General features: G+C 59.5%; 2 protein-coding genes across 6 annotated transcripts in view; both read left to right on the top strand.

Annotated features, from left to right (window-relative positions):
• Positions 1 to 88: 88 nt before the first annotated feature.
• PPCS (phosphopantothenoylcysteine synthetase) lies at positions 89 to 4497 on the top strand. 2 transcript variants are annotated; one of them, XM_027711803.2, is made up of 3 exons: positions 89 to 632; positions 2188 to 2291; positions 3877 to 4497. In XM_027711803.2, the coding sequence occupies exons 1-3, from the start codon at positions 119 to 121 to the stop codon at positions 4198 to 4200; spliced, it is 942 nt and encodes a 313-aa protein (XP_027567604.1). In that variant the 5' UTR covers positions 89 to 118; the 3' UTR covers positions 4201 to 4497. The 2 variants fall into 2 exon arrangements, with proteins under 2 accessions (XP_027567604.1, XP_039242299.1); XM_039386365.1 differs by having other exon boundaries at positions 154 to 193.
• Positions 4498 to 7445: 2948 nt separating this feature from the next.
• CCDC30 (coiled-coil domain containing 30) overlaps positions 7446 to 10199 on the top strand; it is a 41024-nt gene continuing 38270 nt past the window's right edge. For 3 of the 4 annotated variants that reach the window (XM_027711798.2, XM_027711797.2, XM_027711800.2), the window contains exons 1-3: positions 7446 to 7472; positions 7918 to 8085; positions 9299 to 9419. In XM_027711798.2, the coding sequence (XP_027567599.2) occupies positions 7452 to 7472; positions 7918 to 8085; positions 9299 to 9419 (310 nt within the window). In that variant the 5' untranslated portion in view covers positions 7446 to 7451. Of the gene's footprint in view, positions 7473 to 7542; positions 7631 to 7917; positions 8086 to 9298; positions 9420 to 10199 lie in introns of those variants that run through there. The other variant, XM_027711799.2, reaches the window with a different exon arrangement.

The raw sequence follows: 10199 nt of genomic DNA, 5'->3' as shown, positions 1-10199 counted from the left end.
GAGCGTCGGCGTTGCCAAGGCAACACTTCCGGGGTGAAGGCTGCCGGCGACGGCGTTGTCAAGGCAACACTTCCGGTGGTGGCAGGAAGGAGAACTATTCACTTCCGGCGGGCGGGTCATGGCGGAACCAGGAAAGGAGAAGGGGGAGAAGGAGGACGCGGAGGACGCGGCGGCGCTGGCGGCCGAGCGCCGGGTGCGGGCGTGGGCGGCGGCGCAGGTGGCGCGCGGGCGGCGCGTGGCGCTGGTGACCTCGGGCGGGACGCAGGTGCCGCTGGAGGCGCGGGCCGTGCGCTTCCTGGAGAACTTCAGCAGCGGGCGGCGCGGGGCAGCCTCGGCCGAGCGGCTCGTGGGGCTCGGCTACGGCGTGTGCTTCCTGCACCGCGCCCGCTCCGTCTTCCCCTGGGCCCGCGCGCTGCCCCCGCACGGCCCCGCGCTGCTGGACGCGCTCCGCCTCACCCCGGGCCCCCCGCCCGGCGTGGCTGCCGCGCCCGCCGCGCTGCCCGCGCTGCTGCCCGCGCTCCGGGACTACCACCGGGCCACCGAAGAGGGAGCGCTGCTCGCCATCGAGTTCACCGAGCTGGCGGAGTATCTGGCGCTGCTGCGCGCCGCGGCCAGGGCGCTGGCACCGCTGGGTACTGGGGGGACGAGGGGGGACACGGGCATGGGGTGGCTTTGGGGTGGGGGGCAGAGGCAGGGCAAGAGACGGCGAGGTCCCCCGTGGGGGTCCCCAGTGTGAAGGGACAGAGGAGGACAGAGGGTGTGAGGAGATGGCATGGCCCCAGGAGGGTCCCTGGTGTGAAGGGGACACGGGGATGAGGGGATGGGGTGGCTTTGGGATGGGGGGCAGGAGCAGGGCGAGAGAGAGTGAGGTCCTGCCGTGGGGGTCCCCAGTGTGAGAGGACGGGGCAGACACCGGGTTTGAGGGGATGGGGAGGAATCAGGTGAAGTCTGGGTGGGAGGGCATAGGGGGAACCCGGGGGACCCGGCAATGAAGGGATGGAGTGGCCCGGGTGAGGGGCAGGAGCAGGGCAAGAGCAGATGAAATCTCCCATGAGGGTCCCCAGTATGAGGGGATGAGGTGGCCCAGGAGGGTCCCTGATGTGAGGGGATGGGGGGACACAGGGGATGAGGAGGAACCAGGTGAAGTCCGGGCAGGAGGGGACATGGGAACCAGGGGGCCCCAGGAATGAGGGGATGAGGTGGCCAAGAAGCAGGGCAAGAGAGGGTGAGGCCCCCCATGAGAGTTCCCAGTGTGAGCAGATGGAGTGGCCCTGGAGAGTCCCTGGTGTGAGGGGACAGGGAGGAGCAGGGGGGACCTGGGAACGAGGGGATGGGATGGTCCAGGTGGGGGGCAGGAGAAGGACAAGAGAAGGCAAGGTCCCACATAGGGGTCCCCAGTGTGAGGGAATAGGGGGGAGCTGGGCAGTACATTGGGTATGAGGGGATGGGTGGAAAACTTGGGGGGATACCAGGTGGGAAGGGATGGGGTGACCCCAGGAGGGTCCCCCCCACGGTGTGAGGAGACAGGAAAGAACTGGGGGGACCTAGGAATGAGGGGACAGGGTGGCCTTCAGGTGGGGGGGTGGAAGGCAAGAGAGAACGAGGCCCCTGTGGGGCTCCCCAGTGTGAGGGATGGAGGAAATGGGGGGACAGCGGGTGTGAGGGGATGAGGTGGCCCCAGGAGGGTCCCTGGTGTGAGGGGACAGGGAAGAACTGGGGTGGCCTTGGCGTGGGGGGTGTAAGGCAAGAGAAGGATGAGGCCCCTTTGGGGGTCCCCAGTGTGAGGAGACAGAGTGGCCTCGGGAGGGGGCCCGGGCCTGAGGGGACATGGGCCCCCATTTTGGGGGACATGGGCATGAGGGGATGTGGTGGCTGTGGGGGCCAGGTGAGGGGGGATGTCCCTGGTGTGAAGGGACAATATGGCCCCCTCAGGGTGGCCCCAGAGCCCAGGTGTGAGGTGACAAGGTGGCCCTGTTGACTGTGGGGCTCTGGCATGAATGGACCCCAGTGGGGGATGGTGTGTGTGAGGGACCCCTGTGAGGGGGCAGCGCTGCCCTGCTCAGGGCGGTGCTGGGGCTGCTCTGAGGGGGGCCCTGCTGGCTCTGGGGTCCCTGGGGTGACAGGGCCAGGCCATGGAGGGGTGACAGGGCCAGGCCATGGAGGGGTGACAGCAGCTCTTTCCCACAGGCTCCAGTGTCATGTTCTACCTGGCAGCCGCCGTGTCCGATTTCTACATTCCGGCCTCTGAGATGCCTGAGCACAAGATCCAGTCCTCGGAGGGGCCCCTGCAGGTGAGGCCCCCCCTCTCTGCCACCCCCTCCTTGCTGCCAGGGTCATGCCTGGCTGTGGATAAAGCCTGGGAAAGCTGCAAAGCACCGGCTCATGTGTGTTCTCAGAGGGAATGGGAGGGCGAGTTTTTCCACAGGGTTGGAAATGCTGGAGTTGCATTGTTTTGTTCTTATCTTGCACCAAGGGGCCCAGATAAAGGGCAGGGCAGGGTCAGCCCTGCTTTGCTTTGATCCAGGTTTATTTTTAGGATGGCATGAAGGGGGTTGAGTGGCAAACTCCAGCCCCAGCAGTGAGTGGTGCCGTGCATTATCCGTGGGTTATCCATGGGTTATCCACAGGGAGGGAGCGGTGTCCAGCACTGCTCTTTCTGGGTGTGAGAGGCAGCAGCTCCAACATATCAGCAGTTGTGCTGTGGAATGTGAAGGGGCACCTGTGAGATGCCTCCTGCTCTTCTGGCTTTGTCCTTTAGAGCTGTCTGTGCTTCCATGGAGACGAGGAGAGGTGGGTCTCAGGGAGCTGAAGTGCTCCAAGAATAGCTCCTGCAGTACTTGAGCTGCTGCCTTCTGGCTGGAGAGAGGCTTTGGACAAGGGCCTGGAGTAACAGGACAAGGGGGAATGGCTTTAACCTAAAAGAGGCTTGATCCAGACTGGGATTTTGGGGAGAAATCTTCCCTGGGAGGGTGGGGAGACCCTGGCACAGGTTGCCCAGAGAAGCTGTGGCTGCCCCATCCCTGGAAGTGTCCAAGGCCAGGTTGGAGCAACCTGGGCTAGTGGAAGGTGTCCCTGCCCATGGCATGGGGTGGAACAAGATGGTCTTTAGGGTCTCTTTCAAACCAAACCATTCCACGACTCTGGATCCATCCTGCCTGCACCGATGATGGTCCAGCACACACGTCTCTTGCCCTCTCAGTGATGGGAGCAGTTGACTCCAGAGCTCTGTGTGTAACAAACACCAAATTAATTGAATTTAATCAGCTTCTGGGCTTATTTCTTTATCATTAGCACCAGAAAGGTGGGACCCAACCTGATTCCCAGTGATGGGAAGCTGGAGAACAGAGTCTCCTACTTTTTTCCCCCCTGTGCTTTGGGACTTTGAAGCCTCATGTGCCTTAAGGAGTTGAGAGAAGCAAAGCTGAAGGTGGAATAAACTGCCTGGATTGTAGAGAGCTGAAAAACTCAGACTTCTGAAGCTGTAACGCTTTTTTTTCTTTTTTTTTTAAATCTTCCCCTGCTTATATTTATATTCCCAGAGTGGGGTTTAGCTCTGGGAATGCAGAGTTCCTGTGGCTCTGCTTCAGAGCTCCCCTGCTTTTTGTGGGCACCACTTTGGTCATGGAACTGAGTTGGGTTGAGTTGAATTGAATTGAGTTGAATTAAGTTGAATTGAATTTACACCCTGCTTATTGGTGGCACCTCACTGGTCCTTCAAGTTCCATTTACAGGGCGTTGCAGTGACATTTGAGCACTGTTTGCTGAGGGCTGATCAAACACTGCCTTGCAGAACTTCCCGCTGCAAGCTGGAATTTCCCTCTCTTACTAAAACTCACCGTGATGTTTCGACTGACGGGTTTTTTTTGTCCTTCACAGATCACAATGAAGATGGTGCCAAAAATGCTGTCCCCCCTGGTCAGAGACTGGGCCCCTGAGGCCTTTGTGATTTCCTTCAAGCTGGAGACGGATCCCCAGATCCTGATCGACAAATCCCGGCAGGCTTTGGAGAAGTACCGGCACCAGGTGGTGGTGGCCAACGTCCTGGAATCCCGCAGGACCTCTGTCATCATCGTCACCAGCGACTCACAGACCCCCCTGTCCCTCTCTGAGGAGGAACTAGCACAAGGCATGGAGATAGAGGAGAAAATTGTGAGTTACCTGCAGGGGCAGCACACGGCCTTCATAGAGAGGAAAGGCTGAGGAGCAGCTGGGAATTGTGCTGGAGAGGAACTGGAATGATTCCCTGGAGTGATTCCCTGTCCAGGTAAATAAACCAAACCTCCAGGACGCTCTGGAGGCCCATCCAAAACTGTGTCACTTCTCCACAGCTTGGCCATGATTTGTCATGGCTTCGGGAAAGAGAAATACATGGAAGTGAAACCCTTCCAAAGGAGCTTTCTCCCGGTGTCCAGAGCAGGAAAGGATTTGGTTTCTGTCCCCTGGCAGGAGGAGAAATGGTGCAGGTGTCTATATAATATAAAGAACTTCTTGAATCTCTCTCTTCCAAGTTTCTTTTGGGATGGCTGGAGGACGGAATGGGGCTTTGCAGCAAAGATGTGCTGGTTTTATGACGGGAGTGGGGAATCAGCTGGTGCTGAGGGTGGATGGTGAAACAAGGGTGGGAAAAGGAGGAGAATGAGGTGACAATGACTTTGGGGAGCAGCTGCTGTGCCAGGAGAGGTCCCAGTTCCTACAGCTCAGCAGTAGGTGCTGTAGAGTGGCCCTAAAGCAGCTGCTTCAAAGGTTTTCCTCCCATCCCAGGTGTTCATAGGCTGCTGGAGGGGATAAAGGCAGGGAAACGTGGCATGGGGCACAGGGGATGGATCTGAGCCTGGGGACAAGGGGTTGGAGAAAAGGAGGGGGCACTGAGGGGGGAGGTGTCCTGGGAAGGAGCTGGGGAGGGGTCTGGAGCAGCAGGAGCAGCTGAGGGAGCTGGGGGGGCTCAGCCTGGAGAAAATGAGGCTCAGGGGGGGACTTTCTTGCTCTCTACAACCCCCTGACAGGAGGGGGAAGCCGGGGGGGTCGGGCTCTGCTCCCAGGGAACAAGGGACAAGATGAGAGGAAACAGCCTCAAATTGTGCCAGGGGAGGTTCACGTTTTCATATTGTGAAAATTCCTTCATGGAAAGGGTGGTCAGTTGTTGGAAGGGGCTGCCCAGGGCAGTGGTGGAGTCCCCATCCCTAGAAGTGTTCAAGGAATGTGTGGTGTGGAACTTGGGGACCTGGTTTGGTGTGAACACAGCAGTGCTGGGTCAATAGTTGGACTCAGTGATCTCAAGAGGCTTTTCCAACCTTGATTCCATGGTTCTGGGTGAGCAGGAGTGGCAGTGATGGACCCTGGGAGGAGCTGCCTCTTGGCTGGAGTTCAGACTGGGACATTCCTGCTTTTCTCTAAACCCTCTTCCATCCCATTCCCAACTTCCAAGCGTTTGTTCCTGTGTGTCTGCAAGAACCAAAATGGTAAAAACCTTCAGTGCAGCTCTGCTGCTGTTCACTGTGTGCCTGCTCACCTGCTTGTCCTTGCAATAAAGTCACTGGGAGCCTGGAAAGGAAGACAACAGCACTTAGGAACACTGGATACCTCTCCAGAGGGGGGACTGCCCTGGTTAAAACCATCGTGGGTTCAAGGAGGCAGCAGAGATGTTGTAATTACACTGTCACGTGAAGGTGAGGTGTGCTCATAAAATGGGGGAAAATAAACCCAGAAGAGCAAGAAAAGAGTGTGGGAATGGGATCAGGAGATTCCATTAGGGATGGGAGAAAGAGTCCAGGTTGTTCAGGAGGGCTGAGATCCAGCTGGAGAAGGAACTCACAACTTCAAGGTGGCCAGGACTGATAGAGAAGGGGGTGAGAGAAGTGGAGAAGCTCCAAGAGCTGCCTGTCTTCCTCTGCCAGTGTGTAATCACTGGGAATGTCAAGTCCTGCTAGTTCAGGGATTTCCCTTGTCTTTGGAGCTGCCAGCAGCAGGGATGGATCAGCAGGGATGAGAATGTCAGAGCTTGTGTAAGTTGAAGGTGCCCTTGCAGGAGTGCTGGGACACAGAGTGGGAAAAGTGCCGCCCACACTGTCTTGGACTGTTCTGGGATTCCTCTGGGAGACGGTTGGGAAGGAGAGCAGTGATCTGAACGGTTTGGAGAGCAGATTGGGGCATCACCTGCCCCAGGCCCTGTGGGGTCTCAGGGGCTGGGAACACCACTGTGGGGGTTGTATCTGCCTCTCCTTGCTAGGCCCAGGTTGGGGAGACTCCTGAGCCACAGCCACCCCAGTCCCATGTCGGGGATGATCCTGTTCCAAGCAGGAGCTGATCCTGTTCCTAAGCCCAGGAATGCTCCAGCCTGGCCATATTTGGGCACCAGCCCTTCCCTTTTGGGGGTGCTGAGTGTGGTACCATGAGTTGGAAGGGGCTCCTGCAGGTCCAGGACCATCTGTCCAGGGCTTTCTGGGGATCCCTGACTGCCCATGGAAGGTCCGCCCTGTGCTCTGCTGTGTCTCTTCTCCATGGCTGGGTCTTCTCCTTCCCTTGTGCTTCACTTTGCAGTTCCACCATCTCAAGGAATCATCTTTGGGTTGGGACAGACCTTAAAGCCCATCTCATTACACCCCCTGCCATGGGCAGGGACACCTTCCACTAGCCCAGGTTGCTCCAAGCCCTGTCCAACCTGGCCTTGGACACTTCCAGGGGTGGGGCAGCCACAGCTTCTCTGGGCAACCTGTGCCAGGGCCTCCCCATCCTCACAGGGAAGGATTTCTCCCCAAAATCCCAGTCTGGATCAAGCCTCTTTTAGGTTAAAGCCATTCCCCCTTGGCCTGTCCCTCTATCCCTTGTCCCAGGTCCCTCTCCAGCTCTCCTGGAGCCCCTTTAGGCACTGGAAGGGGCTCTCAGGTCTCCCTGGAGCCTTCTCTTCTCCAGGTGAACCCCCCCAGCTCTCCCAGCCTGGCTCCAGAGCAGAGGGGCTCCAGCCCTTGGAGCAGCTCCGTGGCCCCCTCTGGACTCTCTCCAGCAGCTCCACGTCCTTCCTGTGCTGGGCCCCCAGGGCTGGAGGCAGCTCTGCAGGGGGGTCTCACCTGAGCACTGGAAGGGGCTCTATGGAAGGGGCTCTAAGGTCTCCCCGGACACCTCTCCATGCTCGGTTCAGCTCCAGCAGTTTCCCATGGAAGAAAACCGGGATAACTTTTTGCCCGGTTTGTTGGGATTTTTGGCGGTCAGTCTGTCCCGCGGGACCCCCGCCAGGGGGCGCCCGTCGCGTGGGGGAGTGGTCAAGGGCGTGGCCTCAGACTGCCCCTGCACGACACTATTGGCTGGAGGCGTGACAGTGGGCGTGGCCTCGCGCCCCCCACAACACTATTGGTTGGGGGCGTGGCCTCATAGCCCGATTCAAGACCTCGCTCTTTGGGGGCGTGTCCTCTGGGGGCGTGTCCTGTTGCCATGGCGACGGGGGTCCGTCCCGCCGCATGGACGCGGCCGCCGCCCCGGTGGGTGCCCGGAGCGGGCCCGGGGGGCCCTGTGGTACCCCCGGGGTTACCATCGGGGGGGCGGTGGTGCCCCTGGACCGACATCGGGGGCTGAGGGGCGGTGGTTGTACCCCTCGGAGGGTTGTTTTATCCCCCGGAGCAGCCCGGGGTTTCGGGGGGTCAGTTGTACCCTGGGTTTGGGATCGGGGTTGAGAGGGGTCGGTGGTACCCCCGGGTTTGGGATCGTGGTCTGAGAGGGGTCGGTGGTACCCCCGCAGGGGGTTCGGGGGGTCGGCTGTACTGCCTGGTTTGGGGCTGAGGGGGATCGTTTGTACCCCCGGGACCGGCCCGGGGATTTGGGGGGTCAGTTGTACCCCCGGCACCCGGGGCTGAGGGGACCAGTTGTACCCCCGTGGGGGGCTCGGGGGGTCAGTCGTCCCCCGTCTCACTGCCCTCTCTCCCCCAGGCCGAGCCCCCGGTGCCGGCGGACGCGGTGCTGCGCTGGCTGCGGGCGGAGGGCGCGGACCCCGCGGCCCCGGCCCAGGAGCTGCTGGGCTTGGCCTGGCGGCTGCTCCGGAGAGCGGAGACACGGCTGGGAGAGCTGGAACGGCGGCGGGAGCAGGACATGAGAGACGTAAGGGACCCTGCTGGAGCTGTCCTGGGATGGGAGCGGGCTGGGGAAGGGGCTGGAGCACCAGGGATGAGGGAGCTGGGGGGGCTCAGCCTGGAGGAAAGAAGGCTCGGGGGGACCTTTCACTCTCTGCAGCTCCCTGACAGGAGGGGGAGCCGGAGGGGGTGCTGGGCTCTGCTCCTGGGGAGAAAGGGGCAGGATGAGAGGAAGTGGCCTCGCGTTGTGCCGAGGGAGGTTCAGGTTGGGTGAGAAAATTCCTTCATGGAATCTCAGGTTGGATGAGAAAATTCCTTCATGGAAAGGGCAGTCAGGCACTGGCACAGGTGCCCAGGGCAGTGATGGAGTCCCCGTCCCTGGAGGTGTTCAGGGGGTGTGTGGTCACCAGCCGTGGCCCATCCCTCTGGTGAGTGCAGAGAGGGGAACGGAGCTGGGGAAGGGGCTGGAGTACAAGAAATGTCTCAGGGAGCTGGGACGGCTCATCCTGGAGCAAAGGAGGTTCAAGGGGAACCTTCTCACTCTCAACTCCCTGACAGGAGGGGGAGCTGGGGGGTGTCCGGCTCTGCTCCCAGGGAACAAGGGACAGGAGGAGAGGAAATGGCCTCCAGCTGTGCCAGGGGAGGGTCAAGTTGGACATCAGGAGGAATTTCTTCATGGAAAGGGTGGTCAGGCATTGGAAGGGACTGCCCAGGTGGAGTCCCCATCCCTGGAGGTGTCTGAGGAAGGACTGGGTGTGGCACTCAGTGCCCAGATAGGGATCAGGCACAGATTGGACTCCATGATTTTGGAGGTCTTTTCCAACCTAAGTGATCCTCTGATCCCCTCTGGGTTTAACCCACCCAGTCCCACATCCCCTCTGTGCAGCAGCATGTCCAGGGGTGTCACAGCCACTCTGCTGCCCTGGGAAACTCAGGGCATCCCCACTACGTCCCCATTCCTCATGTAGGGGCATCAAAAAGCAGGTGGTGAGCCCAGCATCTCCCACAGAGCCGTGGCTCAGAGCCCCCCCCATCCCAGCACCCCCACACCTCACCCCCTCCCAGGCAAGGTTTTCCCATCCCAGCTGTTCCGAAGGTGCAGCGTCCTACCAATACTTGGGCTTATCCTTTAAATCCGAAGGTGGCAGAGCTCTTTGTGGCCCTTGGGGAGGCTCTGGCAGCCACAGGGGTAGGGCTGTTTTCCCTGTTCTGGGTGGAAAGGGCTGTTTTCCCCGTTCCAGGTGGAGAGCTACGTGGGCCACGTGCGTGCCCTGACGGAGGAGCGGGATGCCATCGCCTCGGAGCACGAGAGGGAGAACGAGCAGCTCAGGTTGGAGCTGGCACGGCTGCAGCTGCTCCAGGGTAATGATCCCTCCTCACCACGGCCCGGGGAACGCCCTGGCAGGTGTTAAACTTTCCTGGAGAGCAGAGCAGCCTTTCTGGGGAATTCTCAGGGAGCTCTCAGGGACTTCTCAGGGAGCTCTCAGTGCTTTGCCCTTTGGGAGGTTGATGAAAGTGTTAATGAGCTGCTGGAGTTGATTTGGAGTTGTGATCCCTCCTCCCCACGGGCCCAGGGAACGCCCTGGCAGGTGTTAAACCTTCCTGGAGATCAGAGCAGCCTTTCTGGGGAATTCTCAGGGAGCTCTCAGGGAGTTCTTATGGAGTTTTCAGGGAGTCCTCAGGGATGTCTCAGTGGTTTGCTCTTTGGGAGGTTGCTAAAAGTGTTAATGAGCTGCTAGAGCCGATTTTTAATTGATTTAGAGGTTCTTGCCTGCTTTCACTGCCTTTATTCAGGGAATTTGGCACTTTCTCCCTGTGGCTCCGTTGTTGCCTCTTCCAGAGGCTGTTTGAAGGCCAGAACTGATGGTGCTGTTTGCTTTCCAACACTAATTTATCTGTCATTGACTCCTCACTCCCACCCAGGCAGTGAATTTGCCTTTGGCTTTGGTTTACACAAACTCCCCATTTTTTAAAGCAACTGTGAGGGACAGTGTCATGTACTGGGGATTCACAACTTGTGTGTGTTTATTGTCACAGAATCCCAGGATGGTCTGGGTTGGAAGGGACCTTAAAGCCCATCCAGTTCCACTCCCTGCCGTGGCAGGGACACCTTCCACTACCCCAAGTTGCTTGGAGCCCCTT

The sequence above is a fragment of the Pipra filicauda genome, unplaced genomic scaffold, assembly GCF_003945595.2.
Source record: "Pipra filicauda isolate LSUMZ 115617 unplaced genomic scaffold, ASM394559v2 scaffold47_size6085603_pilon, whole genome shotgun sequence".
NCBI classification, from domain to species: Eukaryota; Metazoa; Chordata; class Aves; order Passeriformes; family Pipridae; genus Pipra; species Pipra filicauda.
This window is presented reverse-complemented; position numbering and strand designations above follow the sequence as displayed.

Bases quoted from the DNA above. Each gene is read 5' to 3' on its own strand.
- PPCS (XM_027711803.2), top strand. From the start codon at position 119: ATGGCGGAACCAGGAAAGGAGAAGGGGGAGAAGGAGGACGCGGAGGAC. The intron at 633-2,187 runs GTACTGGGGGGA...TCTTTCCCACAG, and splicing joins CAGGGCGCTGGCACCGCTGG to GCTCCAGTGTCATGTTCTAC. The intron at 2,292-3,876 runs GTGAGGCCCCCC...TGTCCTTCACAG, and splicing joins CCTCGGAGGGGCCCCTGCAG to ATCACAATGAAGATGGTGCC.